Consider the following 22,402-nt stretch of genomic DNA (forward strand, 5'->3'; position numbering starts at 1 on the left):
AAACTAAAAGTCAAATAGGTGTCAAAAAAATAAATCAGCAGTATACGTAATTCCCACGTTTTGGCTACGAGTAAAGGACGATTTTACCTACTTTGACAAACAAAGCTTTAGAAATTTTTTTGCCATTTGTAACATCTCACAATGTGCAACTGGTGTTTCTTCAGTAGCTATCTTAAAAATGAAGTATCGATCTCGCTTCATGATTGAAAACGAACTGAGAACCGCGATTTCTTCAATGATACCACGGTTTGAGAAAACTTGTGCTGAAAAACTAGCTCAATCATCGCATTAAATTTTTATGTTGTAGTAATATTAATTATATACTCTTTTTATTATATTATTTTATATTATTTTATTTTATTATATATTTCTTTTTTTATATTATTATAATTAATTATAAATATTGTGTATATTTTGTAGTCCATTAAATAAATTGTAACATCAGTGGATTATTTATGAAACTTGATTTTTAGATAAATTAACGGGACGCAGCAAATTGTTTTTTAAAGGGGGGCAAATCAATTTTTTTTTTTAAGGGGGGTGCCGGTTCAAGAAAGTTGGAAACCACTTCATTACAATATTTAAGAACTAAATTAGATAACAAAGCGCAAAAACAGCTAAAAATCACCACAAGAAAAATTACTAAACTTAGACATAAATTATTAACCATAGCAACTCTGTAATCAACCACTCTAAGACTGTATTATAAAACATTAGAAACTGGAGTAAACCAACTTGATTTTCAATTACTCCCTGACTTGATTATTATAATTATGGGAAAACTCATCAAACTGAGACAAGCGATCGGGCCGTAAAGGCCCAATGCCCTCCAATGGGCTGAAAATTACCAAACGTCAAAAGATAAACGTAAACCCCAAAACGTCCCCAAGCGTCCAAAAGATAAACGTATTTCGCAAAGTATAAGTATTTGGTTCTTTTTTTTTTATTCTTTTGGTATCCGTGACTGTTGTAGCACAGTGGATTGATGTTCTTCCTTGGGAATATGGGACCCAGGGATCGATCCCCGCCGCAGCAACGTTGGGCGACAAGGTCGGGTTACCATAAAATTATTTATGGTAACCGGCAATCTGTACATCGGTAACCGGCAAATTGTAGCACAGTGGATTGATGCTCTGATTGACAATATGGAGCACCCGGGTTCGATCCCCGCCGCACCAAGGTTGAACGACAAGGTTGGGTTACCATAAAATTATTTATGGTAACCGGCAATCTGTACATCGGTAACCGGCAAATTGTAGCACAGTGGATTGATGCTCTGATTGACAATATGGAGCACCCGGGTTCGATCCCCGCCGCAGCAACGTTGGGCGACAAGGTTGGGTTACCATAAAATTATTTATGGTAACCGGCAATCCGTACATAGGTAACCGGCAAATTGTAGCACAGTGGATTGATGCTCTGATTGACAATATGGAGCACCCGGGTTCGATCCCCGCCGCAGCAACGTTGGGCGACAAGCTTGCTACTTGTCCCTGTAAAAAACACCCAGCAACTGAAACGTCGATTCGACGCCCTATGCGCAAGCAATGGCTCTGGAGGATCTTTATCCTTTTATTATCCGTTACTCATGCGTCACATGTGGTTGTGAGTTGTAAGTCTATATTTAATGTGTTTATGACTTTGTAATCCATATATTGTTTTTTTATTACTAATTTCATCTATAAGTTATCGTTTATCCATATACTGTTTATTTTTAAGTCTATATTTAATGTGTTTATGACTTTGTTAATCAGATATTGTTTATTTTATTGTATATTTTATTTATTTATTATTGTTTATCCATTTATTGTTTATTTAAAAGTCTTTATATAATGTGTTTATGACTTTATTCTCCATATATTGTTATTTTACCGTTTATTTTATCCATATGTTATTGCTTATTTATATATTATTTATTTGTAAATCTATAAATAATGTATTTATGACTTTGTTATCCATATATTGTTTATTTTACTGTATATTTTATCCATATATTATTGTTTATCCATATATGATTTATTTGCAAGTCTATATATAATGTTTTTATGACATTGTTATCCATATATTGTCTATTTGTAAGTCCATACATAATGTGTTCATGACTATGTTATCCATACATTGTTTATGTTTGCGCAGTCTATAATTATTTGATCTATTTTGTTCACTCTTTTGTTTCTCTTTACCTTCGTTATTTGTAGTTTTTACTGTATGAAGGGATTTCAAAAAATAATTATAATGATAATAGATTTCTAGAGAGAGCATATTTTTTTTACGATTGTGTCACAAAAAAACAACATAGAAATCTTCATATAATACTAACAAAACAAAACTGTATATCATACTAACAATATCGAAATAGGTCGCGACGCAAGATTAGTTTCACAAATTTAATCATCAAAAAGAATATAGGGAATATAAAATAAATATGTTAGCCCATCAAAATGAACCCGTTTCCAAAAGACATGCAAGATTAGTGACAAAAATAGCTAATACGACAATGAGGAACAGTTACAATTTTAATCAGTTCGAATACTTTAAATCAATAACCTTTATTGTCAGTCTTGGATGAATCTTTGTGAGGTTAAGACGCTAAGACTTTGTCAGAATTATATTAATTTGCTGCCTATTAGTTTGAAAATTTTTTGCCGATATATTCTTGAGTACGTTAGTTTTTTCATTTTTTTTCCAATATATTCCTCTGAAGAAGGCTGTTGATTATACAGTCGAAATAATCGCTTAGGTTGTCTTCACTGTCTTCCAAAAACCTTCCGTTACCTTCTTCTATTTTTTTAATGAAAAGGCAGTGTGGTCTTTATTTAAATTTTTCTTAGTTGGAATAGTAAGAGACAATCCTCAGAGAATTAGGCAGCTAAGTAAGTCAAATAGGACGCCATACCCCCAAAAAGCAATTTTTTAAAAGATGCTTGTATTATTTTAACTTTTAGTAACTATATGCCGTGGTTCGTTCTTTACTAGGTTTCAGACTCTGATACTGACACCCATATTTACATTGAACTATACCGATCTTTTACGTATACATCACTTTTATTTTTGACTCGTTTTAATTCTCGGTGATGCTTATCTTCTAACCGGATATTTCTTTGTTCTTCACTTTCAATTTTGACTCGTTGTGATTGTCATTGTGGCAAATATTGTAACGGTATATTTTTTTTATTATTCATTTTTGTTTATCATAATGAACCATATCGATCTTCTATTTAAATTTTTTTACACATACTATCACGTCATAGGTATTACAAACTGAATGGAATATTTTTATTAGAAGTTCCTGCTGTACAGTGGAGAGAGGATTCGAGTTCAACGCACTGTGTGGGAACGATACTTTATAACTTGACATAGTCGCTGACTTAGATCGCTGCAAAGTCGAGCATAATACTTAACACTTTTCAGTTGGACATCTGTCAAATCCACTGAAACATCAACTTTTCCACTCCTCCTTGTAACATTTTTATCCTTTTAAATAAAATGTCTTCAATTATGTTTTGGTCTCTTCATATTAAAATGCAAAATAAAATCATTTTTAAAACAGGGAGCAACTCCTTCATCACTTTATACGACTTTGTCTGTAGAAAATTGTGTTTTGTTCGCATATCTAAATGTTTAATTTTTAACGATAGGTTCTATGCTTTTCCCCGTACATTCTCTTTCCTGATTCAAAAAGTCTGGCTTGAGATGGTTAGTAAATTTCCGGAAAGTCGCAACAGTTTTCAACTCTATGGTCTTCCCAAGGGCCTAGGCACGACCAACAAAACATGTTAAGGGTCATTCTCAGCCAAAATAAAACTAAAAAATCTGCTATGGTTTGTTGCATTGCCTGCTGATCAAAAACAAAGAAGTGCCCAAATGAGAATAGGCTGACTGAAAAGGACTGGAGCTTCTCTTGTGTGTTAGGATGGCTGTTAGCGAGCTCGTTTCTGCCGCATCGGCAGATCATTTCATTGCAACCGGCAATCCTTTTTACCGTTACTGCAGTTCAAGCATGTTTTGGTAAATTATGCCTTCCAGGCTAAAGTTTATTCCCCTAAAGTTATTCAAGCCAAGGGACAGTAAGTTTCTATATAGGAGTTTAGGACAAGGCGGTTCTAATAGTGTACCTCTTGTTTTGATCTGATTCTATTTCTAGGAGTTATATCTTTCTTAGTATTGAACGCGATCGTCTCTTCCAAGGTTGCTAGCTACTGCTGCAAAAAGGATCTTATTTATTTATTTATTTAAGAATTAACGACACTTCTTGACTACTATGATCCCTGCGTCGGCCCTGCAGTGCATTCCTGCAGCGTGATTCGATCTCTGGGTCCCGTATTACCAAGCTAAGGTCAAACCCACTGCGCCACCACAGGACAACGGATCTTATTTAAATATTACTGACTTTGATTTAAACAATAATGACAGCATTATTTATATATCTTTTGATGGTAACATATAAATGGAAAACCACGTAAGAAATAAAAGTTATTGGAGTGATATAATATGGTAAACTTTTTAAATAATTTACTTATTTATTTAAACTTCAGAAGGCTTATCAAAGCTAAACTTACTCGGTTAGCGGAGATTCTTTTCCAGAGAATACAGAAGCTTCTTGAATCTCTTCTGCTTCACGCTGAAGTTTAGCAGCAATTTCAAAGCTGCAACACAAATAAGCTGCTACAAATTGGGTTAATAGGTTTTCAAAGCCTAAGCTTTTATAAAAAAGAAAAAAAAGAGGGAGAGACAGAGAGAGAGGGAGGGAGGGAAGTGAAAAGAGAGAGAGAGAGAGGGAAGTGAAAAGAGAGAAAGAGAGAGAGAGAGAGGAAGTGAAAAGAGACAGAGAGAGACAGAGAGACAGAGAGAGAGAGAGAGAGAGAGAGAGAGAGAGAGAGAGAGAGAGAGAGAGAGAGAGAGAGAGAGAGAGAGAGAGAGAGAGAGAGAGAGAGAGAGAGAGAGAGAGAGAGAGAGAGAGAGAGAGAGAGAGAGAGAAAGAAGGGAGAGAGTGAAAGAAGGGAGAGAGTGAAAGAAGAGAGAGAGGGAGAGGGAGAGTGAAAGAAGAGAGAGAGATAGAGAGTGAAAGAAAAGAGAGGAAGTGAGAAAAAGAGAGGAATAGAGATAGAGAAAAAAACCAGAAAAGTAAAATATAGCCTTGGTCTGGTACTTCACAGTACCAAAGACAGAAATTGAGCCATTCTTGGTCATAACAGTGAGTTCACACCTTGTTTGTCTTTGAGAGAGTTCCTTTTGAGACATGCTCAGGCTGACTAATGGGACTAACCATCGGACGTATTATCTGTTAAGTTTTCAACACTAGGTAAGGCTCTCCCCTCCTTCCTTACTACCTCCCCTATACTTTCTTTTTATTTTCAGTTTTGCAGTCCGTGCATGTTTATTGGTTCACTTGAATCGGTACCTTTATTAAATATGAAAAGTGACATTTTGTAAACTAACCTCTACCAACTCATCCAAGCAAGCACACCAAATAATAGCTCTTATGGGAAAGAAATCACAAACATAAAAAATCTAAAATCTCTAACATAAAAGCAGTAAAATCATCTGAATAGTTTTAGGTGTTTTCATAAAGGTTTTTTGTAAGTAAGATTACATTTTTTGAAAATAATTACTTATAATATGATTTAACATAATGATGTCTCTATTTCAATGTAAAGAAACAAGAAAAAAAAAGGAAGGCAAGCAATACCAACCACAAACACCGCAAAACTGGCGGGAAATAATTTGAGATTATCATCGTATATTGATATTTCAAAAATTTGTCGTAGGAAAGAACTAATACGTAGTTTGAAGATACATCTAAATTTCATTAAAAAAGAAGATGAAAATTTTTTTTTTCCCTGGAAGCTTACATTGGCTTGTTTGGGCAAGGTTGAACTCAAAACCCGATTTGCAAGTTGGTAACTGGCAACAGGAACACTTAACTCTTGCTGAGATTACAAATTTATAATTTCAAATATTGACAAATATTTTTTTTTTCTAGTTTTACAAATAATGCTAGTAAAACGTATTGTTTCCAACTATTTCCACTTTACTCACTCCATTTTTTTGTGACGGTATACAGAATTTGCTATTATGCAAATTTATTAATGGTTTATTGCAAATTTATAATAAAAAACTAATTCCAGAAAGTAAATATACACTTGTCTGAGCAAGGCTGAACTCAACACCCAGTTCAGCAGTGGGTATCTGGCAACAGGAACACTTAATTCATGTTGAGATTACAAATTTCGCTTTCAAATATTGGCAAAGCACCCGATAATTAATTTTCGCCCAACATTAATTTTCAATAGTTAATAGCCCAAGGCTCAATAATTGATTTTCGAACATAAAAACCTTCACACTTACTCTTTGCCTTCTTGTTCTTTCCCTGGGAAAATCGATAAAGGCTTCCCGCCAATCATGAAGCTAGAATTGACGAATATACCAGAGCCATCTATATCCTGAAGAGTTTCCCATATATTAGAATCATCTTTTAGGAAACCCTGGTCGGTTAGGAGTGTGAACATTTGATTCTAGAATAAGAGTAAGCGGATGAAAATATTACAGAGCATAAACGAGTATTCTAAGTTGCTCCCGCTTCGATTCACGAAAGTAAAAATCTAATACGTTAACGTTATTAACGTTAGCAACAACGTCACAAGACCTTCAATTGAAAGCTAAGGGTTGGACATACGTAGCCTTTTTTAATTGTAATGGTTGTTTTTATTGTATATGGTTGTATTTGTACCAACTTATGTAAGATGAGTTTGACCAAATTAACTTAAATATTTTCAACACTGGATTTCTGGAAATCCTAATACTGAAGACATTACGAATTGCTAGAAATACTACTGAAAACACTAGTATAGAAGTTTAGATCCTTCCAACCTCACTGAAATCGGCTTGGCTAAATGAACTTCCTTCTTTAAGCCTCCATGTTTAACAAATTTAAAATAATTGCCAAGAAAAAGCTGCTTTTTCTGTGCAAACCACCAGCTTATCCTTCACACGCGTACGCTTATTCCAAAGGCACCACGTTTTTTTCAACCATTTAGTTAAAAATTAGTTAATAGCTTAAACATAACATTACAGCTTGAGATACTGAAATAGAAACGGCTTATTAGCCTTTTTTCTTACAGTTTTAGGCTTATTGGTCTTCATTAGAGGATTGAACTGGCAAAAACTATGTAAAAATATGAGGCTGCAGTTAAAAATCTGACTCATATTTATATATTACATTCTCTGAGCAAAAAAAAAAAAAAAAAAAAAAAAAAAAAAAAAAAAAAAAAAAAAAAAAAAAAAAAAAAAAAAAAAAAAAAAAATCTCTGAATAAGAGGATCAAACTTTATTGATTTTTAATTATTGGTTGTACTTTTTTCCCTTTTTTCGGATTTTTAGGATGACCTGTTTTTAGGCTAAAACTCGAGTTATGCTAGTCCTTTTAGAATTGTCCTTCTTATTCCATTACATAACGATTCTCGCTTAAAACGAATTTTTCATATAATCTTTTGTTAGGGATAATATTTTTTCCTGTAACACAAAGACAGTCAAAGAATGAGAAGAGATACAAAAAACCGTAATCAAACAGTTCGGTAGCAAACTGTAGTAAGGAGCGACCCGACTCAATAGTAAACGTAACAAAAGAATCGGATTTTCATGCTGATTTTAAATATATAAGTTTCATTAAATTTAGTCTTTGTCATCAAAAGTTACGAGCCTGAGAAGATTTGCCTTTTTTGGGAAATAGGGGGAAACACCCCCTAAAAGTCATAGAATCTTAACGAAAATCACACCATCGCATTCAGCGTATCAGAGAACCCCATAGCAAACATTTCAAGCTCCTATCTACAAAAATGTGGAATTTCGTACTTTTTACCAGAAGACAGATCACGGGTGCGTGTTTATTTATTTGTTTGTTTTTTTTTATCTTTTCCCCAGGGATCATCCTATCGACCAAGTGGTCCTAGAATGTCACAAGAGGGTTCATTCTAACGGAAATGAAAATTTCTAGTGCCCTTTTTAAGTGACCAAAAACTGGAGGGCACCTAGGCCCCCTCCCACGCTCATTGTTTTCCCAAAGTCAACGGATCAAAATTTTGAGATAGCCATTTTGTTCCGAATAGTCGAAAACAATAATAACTATGTATTTGGGGAAGACTTACTCCCCCACAGTCCCCGGGGGAGGGGCTGCAAGTTACAAACTTTGAACAGTGTTTACATACAGTAATGGTTACTGGGAAGTGAACAGACGTTTTCAGGGGAATTTTTTGGTTAGGGGGGTGGGGTTGAGGGGAGGAGGCTATGTGGGAGGATCTTTCCTTGGAGGAATATGTCATGGGGGAAGAGAAATTCAATGAAAAGGGCGCAGGATTTTCTAGCATTACTATAAAAAAAAAAAAAATAGAAAAAGTTTTTTTTCAATTGAAAGTAAGGAGTAGCATTAAAACTTAAAACGAACATAGATTATTACGCATATGAGGGGTTCTAAAAATACTTTAGCATAGAGAGCGAGGTATTTAGGAGGATATAAATACCTCGCTCTTTGTGCTAAAGTATTTTTTAGTAACTACAACTATTTATTCTACGGCCTTTCTGATTCAGGGGTCATTCTTAGAGAACTGGGACAAAACTTAAGATTTAGTGTAAAGAGCGAGGTATTAACGAGGGGACAAACCCCATCATATACATAATAAAAATATAATAATATAAAAGTTTGTTAGGTAAGTTCATTCTTATGTTACGTATATTTTTTACTAATAAAAACGTTCGTTAAAAATTAAAAGTTCTAGTTGCCTTTTTAAGTAACCGAAACATTGGAGGGCAACTAGGCCTCCTTCCCCACTCCTTATTTCTCAAAATCGTCTGATCAAAACTAAGTGAAAGCCATTTAGCCAAAAAAAGAATTAATATGCAAATTTCATTTTAATAATTTATGTGCGGAGAGCCAAAATCAAACATGCATTAACTCAAAAACGTTCAGAAATTAAATATAAAAAAACTACTTTTTTTTAACTGAAAGTAAGGAGCGACATTAAACTTAAAACGAACAAAAATTGCTCCGTATATGAAATGGGTTGTCCTCTCCGCAATCCCTCGCTCTTTACACTAAAGTTTGAATCTTTACCACAATTCTACTTTTTAGAACAATTAAAAACTTTAGCGTAAAGAGCGAGAGATTGCGGAGGGGACAACCCATTTGATATACGGAGTAATTTCTGTTCGTTTTAAGTTTTAATGTCGCTCCTTACTTTCAGTAAAAAAAAAAAAAACTAGCTTTTCTATATTTAATATTGCAAAAAGATCCAGCAGTCCCTTCGAGTATGTGCTCGAATTAACTTTGTGGTTTTAACAACAGTAATTCAAAAAGACAGTATTTTTCAGTCTCCCACCAACTACCATTACTAATTGATAAAGTAGAACTAAACATATTGTTCAAAAGCTTGAAAAAATGCACAATGTGCTGCAATTCAAACAGATTAAATAAAAAAAAAAAAAAAAAAAAACACTACTTACGTTAGTTTTATAGATGGTGCTGAAGTGATTATTTCTGAAGAAAACAGCTAACTCGTCATCTTGAACTGTAAAGGTTAGATCAACCAAGCCTTGATAGGTAAGTTGAGTGGCAGTTTGCTCGAGAAAGGCTTCCGCGATTTCAGCTATAATAAAAGATCACAATTAATTACTAAATTCCTCATCAAAACAGCATACACAAAACTCTTCAGATTGGTGACATTAAAAACTGCTGAAGCCAATCTGTAGCTCACCAAAGCTAAATATAAAGATAGTTTGGATCCCATTGCATAGAGGTGTGTTATGCAAAAGTAAAGCTAATAGTATTGCAATATCAGCACTTGGCCACCCAGGAAATAGGGGTTTTAGGCCAGATGCATTAAAGAGATGCATAAGATGATAGCTAAAACCACTGTCAAGTAAGGGCGGAATTGGGTTGTCTAAGAGGTTAGTTTATACCTAACCTCAGCTGTGTGCCACCAGGGGCACCTAGGACATTGAGAAAGAGCCTCCAATCATCCCATTGATTTGCTGCAACTACCATTCGGGTAGTTGCCGTTACCCCACTCAGGAAGGAAAAAGTTTTGAGACTACGTAGGTGAGTCAGGTAGTTGTGCCATTGTGTATTCCTGGGATTTCCATAAAACGGGTGCCAGTTGATTGCCAGTGAAGAACAGCACTTGGAAGTCACTGGCCATCCACTTGCAGGGCATGTCCTAAATATCTCCATTTTCGCACTCAGATAACGTCAATCACAAGTAATTGTCTAGTCACATCTCGTATTGACTAGCTTGTGGTTTTTGGATCCAATGTTTATGCTTTAGCAGGGCTTTATTCAATGCATAAAAATTGGATCCAAAAACCTACAAGCTAGTACGAGGAGCGGGGGGGGGGGGTATGCACCATCTCATCACTCTGTATCTCAAAAAGCACACTAAAACTTCTGATTAGCAATCCAATGAGCCCTTTCCGAAGTTTATATGATCATCCTTTCTATCTAAACCTTATATGCCCCCAGGGCTTAACTTACAAACCCTGCCCTTAGGGCTCTGGGATGAGTGTCGTTTTCAAAGACATAATTTCCGGACCTTTCAACTACGTTGAAAAAAAAAATGGTTATCTCAAAATTTTGATTGGACGTGTTTCGGGAAATAGTAGGTGTGGAAGGGGTGTTAGTTGCCCTCCAGTCACTTTCGAATATTAAAAAGGTCACAAGCCCTTCCAATTTCCAGTCAATTGAGCCCTTTTAGAAGCTTCTATGACAACTCATTTGATACAAAGTGCCCTGGTCCAAAGAAAAGAAAAAAATAATACATTGCGCACGCATCGCTCTTTACCTAGACAGCGCTGTTGGGATGCCTATGATACCCGCAGGGGTAGGGAGTGCTTTTCGTCTGCTCTCTCCTCCCATTTCAAGACCGTGAGTATGAAAGATTTTAACATACCGCGAATTAAGAAAAAGACAGTACTTTTGAACTACAAGAACAGTATTCTAGTTTTATTACTTTTTGAACAGTATTTTAGCTTCCTCCACCATGTTACTGTACTTTAAGAATAATAATACTACGCTAGTAATACATAATATGAATATAGAAGTGAATTATTCCACTCGCCCTTCCTTCAACAAGAATAACTGTTATTACTCACTTCGGTTGTCAAATTGGTCTAATGAGAACTTTTAATCTTTAAGTAATCTTTAATTTGCAACTGACTTAATCTTCTGGTTTATAAGAGATCCTAGAAATCAGTAATTTACTTGTCAAATGTTATTACTCTATCCTCCAGACATTTATTAAAGACTCACTATTAGAATTTGGAATTTCCAAACAGGAGAAACTCCAAGCAGTGACAGCTGTTGTCTGAGAGATGTTTCTGAAGTCTGACACATTGATCTCTTAGAAATCATCAATGGAAGATTTTCCGTCGGGTCATCTACAGCTCATTAGCATGCACTACGGTGTCCACGTACAACACACGTATTCCTATTTACGCATTTACACCCACAGGAATTCAACCTTATTTATTGAGTTTTTAATACTATATTTGACCACCTTAAACAATTTATAGTTTGAAACCATGCACATCTTTATTGCATGGATATTATTACAAAAGGGTATGGGTAGCTTATAAGAGTTGAAACTGGTGCGTGGAAAATTAGGATAATAATACGTATCTGATCTCAGTTCCTTGCAGAAAGATTATTACAGAGCTTGAAAAAATGCCCTGTGTCCCCATATGATAGATGGTGCTGATACTTTTTTCAGAAGATATTCCCTCTGGCGGCAGTTTTCTCTCTTGTAAATTACCCATACTCTTTGATTATCACTATAATACATATTGGTGAGTTTGGCTACTTTTATGTGGCGCTGTCCATGGAGAGAAACTTCGCCCAAAAGCTTGATAGCTTCGTTATTATTGAATCGCCACAAGTTTAAGAGATATACATGTAAATTTCAATACTACGATAAGAACCAAAACACCTTAATAACGAATCACGTTATGTAGCCAGGCTCAGGCCCAAGGAGAGGAGAGCCCCCTTTCCTAAAAATCCTAAATTAATCAATAATATTTTAAATAAATATTTAATTTTTGTAATAATGAATTTAACTGAAAAAATAATAATTTTATTAATGAATAGTCTTTTTATAATTATTTTAATTTTTAAAATACATTTAATTTAACAATAATTACTTGATTAATGAATAATCAATTAATCAATCAAAAAATAAATTAATAATATTTTTAAATAGCTATTTTATTTTTGTAATAATAAATTTAACTTAATAATAATAATTTCATAAATTAATAAAATAGTTACAGCTTCGTCATTATTGAATTGCCACAAGTGTGTAAATGTGGTATCAAATAATATCTTACTATGATAGGACCCAAAAGACCTTAATAACAAAGTCCCAAGGAGAACCCCCTTTCCCAAAAATACTAAATTAATTAATAATATTTTAAATAAATATTTAATTTTTGTAATAATAAATTTAATTTAACAATAATGATTTAATCAATGAATAGTTTTTAATAATTATTTAATTTTTAAAGTCATTTAATTCAACAATAATTACTTGATCAATGAATAATTAATTAATAAATAAATAAATTAAGAATATTTTTAAATAGCTATTTTATTTTTATAATAATCAATTTAAATTAATAATAATTTTATAAATTAAAAAACTAGTTACAGCAAGAATAATATTTTTCCCGACGAATCTAAAGAATTTCGGTATGATATGTCAATTTTTGGTGTTTCGTTGATAATTGACATTATCATAATATAAAGCTAATAAAGTAAGGAAAAATATTCCATCAGATAATGAATAGTAGTCCAGAACTATGTTTTAATCTTATATTTTAGCCAGGAAATCAGGTCCATAATTATTTGGCTGGACAAAAACAGAACATCCGAAATGCTTTGATCGGTCGAGGTGATTTATTCTTTCCTTTCATTATGTAGGACCAAAAGGTAGGTTACAAGTACCGGTTGACATTAAACATATTGAGCAATTATCTGAGTTATGTTTTGAACTCAAGGACTTTGTTGTATTACATATGGGAATTAATGTCCAGTTATTTAATGTAGACGGTCAAAAATTACACGAGCTTTTTTTTATTTAAGAAGTTATTTATTAATTAATACGACTGACTATACTTTAGAACCCTAGTATATATATAAAAAAAATTATCTTGTTAATAACGTCACATTTAAATGCATTTAAAGAACAAAAAGATATATGATAATATTGCAACGACTTTATACATCGCATATATAGACGATGTTTTTCATTAGTATAAAATATGCCTAGATGACAACCCCCTAGAAAACACCAAATTAATGGCCTTTTTAGCGAATACACGTAGAATTCTGAATAGCAAAAACTTAAATATCAAGAAGGGGCATCAAAATTTTTGGCATACCTAGGGGGGGGGGTGGACTGAAACCGGTTGGGATCCTAAGACGGACCTCATTCTAACCTCTAGGGACAGAGTGACTGTTTGTAACATGCAGTATTTGAAATGCATTTCATGCCATTATCTTGAGTAAATTTCGCTCTTTCTCCCTACATCAGTGAATGTGGTTATTTTTAAAATCGACCTGCCCATGGGGAGAAAATTTTCACCCAACAACTCAATTTGATCTGTCGAATATCTGATGTATGTATGTATATATATATATATATATATATATATATATATATATATATATATATATATATATATATATATATATATATATATATATATATATACTATAAGATCTTATTATAACTTACTATAGTATATACTATATATACTAAGCTTATATACTATAAGATCTATATAACATCTTACTATAAGACCCAAAACAGGCCTTTTGAGCCTTTGAGGTGTTCAGTTAAGCTCAATACGTCTGACAAATCTAGTTAAATTCGTCTCTACTAATAGAAGAAAAAGATGAACGCTTGAAAGCTGAAACTGGGGTGGGTTGCTCGGTCCTCTGTTCCACTAAGTTTTGGGATACCAGGCCATTCAAATATAATAGTTATAAGAAACATTTCGTTTCACATTTGGTTTTAATAAAACATCCTCGTTTTAGGTCCTTTTTCCATTGGTACTCACGATTTGTTTTCTTTTACCCTAGACATATATTGCAAGCCAGGACCATCCTTAATGGGACATATAAGTGATCACAGTTTAAAATAGAAATTCAGCTCATGTTGTTGCATATTAAAACTTGAAATGCTATTAATTGAGAATCAATTTTTTCTTTAGTTTCTTGGCTTTAATAGCTTATCTATTCAAACTCCTTCTTAATTGGTATAATTAAGACGTAATATTAGGCCCTTGTTAATTAGACAAGAAGGATTATAGATTCAAGGAACCATATATGCAAATTGCAGCAAATAGATATCTAGATATCTATTAATAGATATCTATTAATATCTAGAATAGATATTAACGAGTGTAATATTAGCCCCTTATTAATTGGACAAGAAGCATTATAGATCCCAGGGACCTTATATGCAATTCGCAGAAAATAGATCTTGAGGCGTCTTATTCATATACAAGAGGATTAGGGAAGACCTCGACCACTTTCCTCTATTTTATTAGTCTCCTTATAAGTTCCTCATACAAGGCCTTATCCAGGGAAGACGGGGTCACTGAGCTTGAACCCTTCCCCTGAAAATTTTTCCCGACTTGTAAAAAAGTAACAAAATACATATAAAAATTTTTGATGTACAGTTTTTTTTCTATATCCCACCTCGAGCAAAATCCTGGATACGCCCTTATTCCTCTTATTCACCTGATTTACCAAAAATGAAGGGACCTTTTTAGCATTATTCACCCATTATGACAAACAATAGCCCTAAGGGTTTTGGGGCTAAACCAATGGGCTTTACGTGAAAACATTACCATTGAGACAATCCTGCTTATCACCGCACTTGGACGAAATGATCATTTCAACAAGTTGGTTGTACGATCTTTTGCCCACGGCTTTCACTTCTTCTAATTGCTCTCGATCAATGACCCATCCGTGAAAGAGTTTGATTTGCACAAGATCAAATAAGGCCAATTCAGGAGTAAATTCAAAATCGGAAACGCTAAAACAATCATTAGCAAAGGTATTAATTAAAAACTCAGAATACCACCTAATTAAGTACAAAACTGTGTGAACTAATAGAGGAATAATATTATATTGAACCAATATTGTTACAATAAATGTAAGTGTAATATAATGAACTAATAAAGAGGAATAAGAAAGAATGATGTAGCCTAAACCCTAGGATAGAAGGGTTTCCGTGGTCTGGCCATTTTATGCTCTCTTTTTATTATCTCTAAATGCATCAAGAGACACATAAATACATTTTTTTTCTCATCTCCATCCAAAGTGTCAAGCCCAACATATTTTCAACCTTTCAAGTCACTATTACGAACAAAAAATATATTGCTTATTAAGACCTTAACCATTCAGGCCTACAAAAAACAAAGCATCGTTCCGGTCTACACGACAAATGAAAATATGTCTTCGATATTCCTCGGAACTTGGGAAAGGATTTTTTTTTTTTTTTTTTTTTTTTTTTTTTTTTTTTTTTTTTTTTTTTTTTTTTTTTTTTTTTTTTTTTTTTTTTTTTAGTCTGTTGTCCGCAAAAAAATAAGATGTTAAATAAGGAATATTTGAAGAAAGTGAAGAAAATGAGACTTTAGTGATTTCTCCGGATTTATGACTAATAGCCATCATAGGCGAAATATATTACGAAGACAAAAAAGAAGGAACAGATTAAAATCAACCCAATCAAAACTCTTTGATAAAATAATACTGAACTAAAAACCATAAAAAAAATATAAAAGTATAGACTAAGGCTTCTTTTATCTCATCAAATCTTAACTTCACCAAATAGCTTCTCATTACAAACAGTAATTAAGAAGCAACTCGCGCTAAAACACTCTAAAATAAAACAAAAAGACTCTTAAAAAACATTAACATTAACAGATTTTTAGCTGATTTTAGCCGATTTTTAGCATTAGCCTGCATTAACAGATTTTAACAGAATCTGTGTATTTTTAGAACACAAATACATTAAAATCTCTCATGTTGCAAAAGATAACATTTATCTGCAACACGAAGAAATCTATGACCCTGTAACACCCTTATTTATGGAGTTCAATTATGCAAGGGAAGAGTTGCATTTAGATAGAATTTAAATGCAAGTTTAGGATCTTGTTTGTTTTTTTTTAATAATGTTCCGATTACTTTTTTAAGTAATCTTAAGATTACTTTTAAAGTAAGATTACTTTGAGATAAAATTTTTATGGTGATTCCGAATATATAAAATTTGATAAGCTTAAAGGTTCTTATTCAAAAGTTACGAGCCTGAAAAAATTGTTTCCTTTTGGAAAAGAGCACAGATTTTTACAGATCGCACAGATATTTAAAGTTCTCTGTTATCAAAGTTTTAAGCTCCTATCTAAAACAAGAGCTAAGAGCTCATATGGCACTTGAGACGAGGTCGGAAGAGCCAAGAGCTCATATGGTATGAGCTCTAGCAAAATCCCGAGAATCAATAGATTGCTTTAAAAGGTAAATCAGAGGCTTAATGCCGGTCGAGATTTAAAATAAGAGCTCTGAGTCACGAGGTCCTTCTAATATTAAAATTCTTTAAGATCCGATCACCCACTCGTAAGTTAAAAATACCTCGATTTTTCCTCTCCCTTCCGCCCCCCCCCAGATGGTTGAATTGGAGATAACGACTTTATCAAGTCAATTTGTGCAGCTCCCTGACACGCCTACCAATTTTCATCGTCCTAGCACGTCCAGAAGCACCAAACTCGCCAAAGAACTGAACCCCACCACCTAACTCCAGCAAAGAGAGCGAATCCAGTCCGGTTACGTCAATCACGTGTCTACGAGATTTATAAGCGTTTTCCAAGATTTCCAGTTTCCCCCTCCAACTCCCCCTAATGTCAAAAGATCTGGTCGGAATTTGAAATAAGAACCCTGAGATATGAGTTCCTTCTAAATATCAAATTTCAAAAAGATCCGGAAACCCGTTCTTAAGTTAAAAATACCTCAGTCTTTCTGATTTTTCCAAATTAAAAACCCCCAGCTCCCTCAAAGAGAACGGATCCGTACCAATTATATCAATCTCGTATCTATAACTTGTGCTTATTCTTTCCGTCAAAGTTCATCCCGATCTCTCCACTCTAAGGGTTTTCCAAGATTTTTGTTTCCCCCCTCCAGCCCTCCATGTCCCCAGATCCGATTCAAATTTAAAATGGAGTATCTGAGACATAATATTCTTCTATATATCAAGTTTCATTAAGATCCGATCACCCTTTCGTAAGATACCTCGATTTTCACGTTTTCCAAGAATTCCGGTTTCCCCCTCCAACTCCCTTTAATGTCATCGAATCTGGTCGAGATTTAAAATGAGAGTTTTGAAGCACAAGATCCTTCTAGATATCAACTTTCATTAAGATCTGATCACCCGTTTGTAAGTTACAAATACCTCATTTTTTCTAATTTTTCCGAATTACTCCCCCCCAACTCCACCAAAGAGAGCGGATCCGGTCCGGTTATGTCATTCACCTATCTTGGACTTGTGCTTATTCTTTCCACCAAGTTCCATCGCGATCTCTCAGCCTTAAGCGTTTTCCAAGATCCCCCCCCTGACAGTGGATCCGGTTGGGATTTAAAACAAGAGACATGAGTTTCGAGGTCCTTCTAAATATGAAATTTCGTTAATATACGATCACTCTTTCGTGCGACACCTCATTTTTTTCTAATTTTTAGGAATTAAGCCCCCCCCCCAACTCCCCCAAAGAGAGCAGATCCGTTCCGGTTATGTCAATCCCTTATCTAGGACTTGTGCTAATTTTTCCCACCAAGTTTCATCCCGATTCCTCCACTCTAAGCGTTTTCCAACATTTTAGGTTCCGCCCCCCCCCCCAACTTCCCCTTCACCGGATCCGGTCAGGGTTTAAGATAAGAACTCTGAGACACGATATCCTTCTAAACATCAAATTTCATTAAGATCCGATCACTCCTTCGTAAGTTAAAAATACTTCTTTTTTTAATTTTTCAGAATTAACCCTCCTCCCCCAACTCCCCCAAAGAGAGCGGATCCGTTCCAGTTATTTCAATCACGTATCTAGGACTCGTGATTATTTTTACCACCAAGTTTCACCCCGATCCCTACACTCGTTTTCCAAGATTTTAGGTCCCCCCTCCGAAATCCCCCAATGTCACCGAATCCGGTCGGGATTTAAAGTAAGAGCTCTGAGACACGATATCCTTCCAAAATCAAATTTCATTAAAATCCGATCACTCCTTCGCAAGTTAAAAATACCTCATTTTTTCTAATTTTTCAGAATTAAGCCCCTCCAACTCCCCCAAAGAGAGCGGATCCCTTCTGGTTATGTCAATCACGTATCTAGGACTTGTGCTTGTTTTTTCCACCAAGTATTATACTGATCCCTCAACTCTAAGCGTTTTCCGAGATTTTAGGTTCCCCCCTCAATTCCTCCCCATGTCACCGGATCCAGCCGGGATTTAAAATAAGAGATCTGAGTTACGAGGTCCTTTTAAATATGAAATTTCATTAAGATCCGATCACTCCTTCGTAAGTTAAAAATACCTCATTTTTTCTAATTTTTCAGAATTAACCCTTCTCCCCCCGATTCCCCCAAAGAGAGCGGATCTACTCCGGTTATGTCAATCACGTATCTAGGACTTGTGCTTATTTTTCCCACCAAGTTTCATCCCGATCCATCCTGGAAATGCCTAAAGTAGCAAAACCGGGACAGAACGACAGAATTTGCGATTTTTTTTATTATTTTTTTTTAGGGTGGATCGTACCAAATGAATGGTCAGTGGCGTTTTCTGTCATTATGCGGCCCAAAACGACAGTTTTGGACCAAGGGATCCAAAAAGCCATCATTTCCAGATACCCAATCCATCTAGAATTACAGAAAACTATATAATGAGCTTTCCAGTCTCAGATGCAGTAATGCCAAACGATGCCGCATTCCTCCCTAAAGATGAATAGTTTAAAGATATTTCAGAGCTTAATTTTAATAAGTTGACTCATTCGAGGCTTGATAAATTTATGTACAGTTGTGTATAATTGCCCATTAACCATTGGGGTGGAGGACAGGTGGATCGTTGTGCAGGTGGGGCGAGTGTGCTTGAGCCCCAAAAACTGTGTTTTTTACCAATCATTTTTAGTAAAGCTCGAATGACACTATGGCCTTTACAAAAGTTTAGGGGGGAGCCCTACTCCTGTTTGTGGTGATTTCTTACCGTTTTAGGTTTGATTGTATTATTCACTTTAATTTCTGTTCGGTCTAAAATTCATTTATTTACCTATAGCGGTACCCTTTATCTTTATTTGTGAAGTAATTATTGATCACTGTCAGTCTTAAAGCACCTTATTCAGCCATAAAGTCATTGGGGCAGTATCAAATTTTTCCCAGTGTTGCCACATTGAGCCATTAAAATAAATAGGCAAAAGTAATTAGTTAAAGTCGACAACGCCATTCATCTTTAAACTTCAGACAATTTGACTAGTAAAACTAGCAGGCTACTGTAATGTCGTAGAGAAATGCTTAATGTCTTCTTTCGAGGTTCTTGATCGTATGCGAACGCTTACGCGTACGTCTTGATCGTACGCGCTTTTTGTAAGTTTGTCTCCATTGCGTCATCTTAAATGCCATTTAACACGAAAAATTACACTTTTCGTACTATTTAAAGGCAGGAAATCACGAAAAGGATGCCAATATTATCCAAAATCCTTAGTCGAAAGTTTTTAGCAATCCCTCTTGTATAATAAACATCAAAAAAAGAAAAACAATAAGGAATTCTTTTCGCAAGACAGTGGACATCTAATTAAAATGAATATTTCGGCTTTATGTCAAAGGGCCGTCCTCAGCAAAACATATTTATATAAAAGAATAAAAGTTAAAACGAGATACGACCAATATAACTAAAATGAAATATGTTTTTAAAACAGTCCCAGCATCCTTACTTCAGCGAAGTTCAACCAGGAGTTTTATCTTCGCTGAAGTAAGGATGCTGGGACTGTTTTGATTTTTTTTTTTTTTTTTTTTTTTATATAGTTATATGTCATATCTTGTTGTAAGTTTTTCTTCTTCTATATATTTATGTTTTGCTGAGGACGGCTCTTGGACATAGGGCCGAAATATTCATTCTAATTAGATTTCCACTGTCTTGCGAAAAGAATTCCTCTATTGTCCTTCTTGTTTTTGATGTTTGCGATGGAAAGGCAGTGTGGTCTTCGTCGCTATTTACCTCTTGTATAATCACCCTCCCAGCCTCAGCCTCCTTAGTTAGTGAAACTAAACATGTCCCACAAAACAGCTAACGAGGCAATTGTTTTAATTAGCTTTGATCATTTTCCTAGTAGTTTGAACATTATTTTTAGAAACTTTATTTTGGAAGGAAAACCGGAAATTAAAATAAAATAAGACGAACCAAATTCTCAGTGAAAAAAGAAAGGTTGGAGCTAAGGACGAAGTACTCTGGCTCCAGAGTTCTGGACCAAAGATAAGAATCCTAACTTTGTAATAAACTAGTTTTAATAATCCCGAAGAAAACTACGTCTGTAAAAGAAAGCTACATGCTCTTAGGCTATTTGGCTTTCTGCCAAGAATCTCTTCAAAATTTATTAATTGCTCATACGTACATCTCATTTCGTTGGTGCTATACGGACTTTAGTATTTAACCGTTCCTGGAAACTTTATCACAAATTTTTATTCTGGACTTTACCAAAGTCTTAGCTTCCTGGAAGGTAATTACCATTCAGAAAATTTCAGCTTTAAATATTGGCAAAAATATTTTAAATTTATTTAATATTTTATATTAAAGTATATAATTAAGGCTATATATGCATTTTTCCATGACGTAAGATAAACTTAAGTAGGTACTTGTGTTTTATACCGACAGACTCAAGAAGTGAAGCTAGGTTAATCGCAATGAAGCATACCAACATCTGATGAAAACGTAATACTTAGTAAAAAAAATTATGGAAACTTCAAAAGAAAATTATGGAAAGCAGGCCGCTCAGAACGTATTATATTAAATATTATATTATATTAAAATATTAAATATTATATTATATTAAATATTATATTAAATATCTAACCTAACCAACTCTACATATTATATGTTTCATTAAAATATACCTCCATACTAGTTCATCACTCTCAGGACAGGTTAATTATCTCTGAATGCAGAAAGAACAAGAGCTAAGAGCTCATATGGCACTTGTGACGAGGTCGGAAGAGCCAAGAGCTCATATGGTATGAGCTCTAGCAAAATTCTAAGAATAAATAGATTGATTTAAAAGGAAAATCAGAGGGTTAATGCCGGTCAGGATTTAAAATAAGAGCTCTGAGGCACGAGGTCCTTCTAAATTTCAAAATTCATTTAGATACGATCACCCACTTGTAAGTAAAAAGTACCTCAATCTTTCTAATTTTCCTCTCCCTTCAGCCCTCCGGATGGTCGAATCGAGGAAAACAACTTTATCAAGTCAATTTGTGGAGCTCCCTGACACGCCTACCAATTTTCATCGTCCTAATACGTCCAGAAGCACCAAAATCGCCAAAGACTGAACCCCACCTCCTAACTTCCTCAAAGAGAGCGGATCCAGTCCGGTTACGTCAATCACGTATTTAAGACATTTGCTCATTCTACCCACCAAGTTTCGTCCAGAAATCTCAACTCTAAGCGTTTTCCAAGATTTCCGGTTTCCCCCTCCAACTCCTACAATGTCAAAAGATCTGGTCAGGATTTGAAATAAAAGCTCTGAGACATGAGCTTCTTCTAAATATCAAATTTCATTAAGATTCGGTCACCCATAAGTCAAAAATACCTCAATTTTTGTAATTTTTCCAAATTAACAACCCCCAGCTCCCCCAAAGAGAACGGATCCGTTCCAATTATGTCAATCACGTATCTATAACTTGTGCCTATTCTTCCCATCAAGTTTCATCCCGATATCTCCACTCTGAACGTTTTCCAAGATTTCTGTTTCCCCCCTCCAGCCCACTATGTCCCCGGATCCGACTCGAATCAAAAATGGAGCATCTGAGACACAAGATTCTTCTATATATCAAGTTTCATTAAGATCCGATCGCCCATTCGTAAGATACCTCGATTTTTACGCTTTCCAAGAATTCTGGTTTCCCCCTCCAACTCCCCCCATGTCACCGGATCTGTTCGTGATTTAAAATGAGAGTTTTAAAGTACAAGATCCTTCTAAATATCAGATTTCATTAAGATCCGATCACCCGTTCGTAAGTTACAAATACCTCATTTTTACTAATTTTTCGAAATTACTCCCCCCCCAACTCTAAAAAAGAGGGCGGATCCGGTACGGCTAGGTCAGTAACGTAT

The 22,402-nt window shown here is 34.6% G+C and overlaps 1 protein-coding gene across 2 annotated transcripts in view; it reads right to left on the reverse strand.

The window, feature by feature from the left end:
* Nucleotides 1-22,402, reverse strand: part of LOC136037779 (ubiquitin carboxyl-terminal hydrolase MINDY-1-like) — a 57,646-nt gene that overhangs the window by 7,542 nt on the left and 27,702 nt on the right. Inside the window, exons 4-7 of one of the 2 annotated variants that reach the window (XM_065720607.1) lie at nt 14,899-15,086; nt 9,496-9,638; nt 6,349-6,515; nt 4,560-4,646 (exon numbers count right to left, since the gene is read on the reverse strand). In XM_065720607.1, the coding sequence (XP_065576679.1) occupies nt 4,560-4,646; nt 6,349-6,515; nt 9,496-9,638; nt 14,899-15,086 (585 nt within the window). The remainder of the gene's footprint in view (nt 1-4,559; nt 4,647-6,348; nt 6,516-9,495; nt 9,639-14,898; nt 15,087-22,402) is intronic. The other variant, XM_065720608.1, reaches the window with a different exon arrangement.

This window comes from Artemia franciscana, chromosome 17 (genome assembly GCF_032884065.1).
Source record: "Artemia franciscana chromosome 17, ASM3288406v1, whole genome shotgun sequence".
NCBI classification, from domain to species: domain Eukaryota; kingdom Metazoa; phylum Arthropoda; class Branchiopoda; order Anostraca; family Artemiidae; genus Artemia; species Artemia franciscana.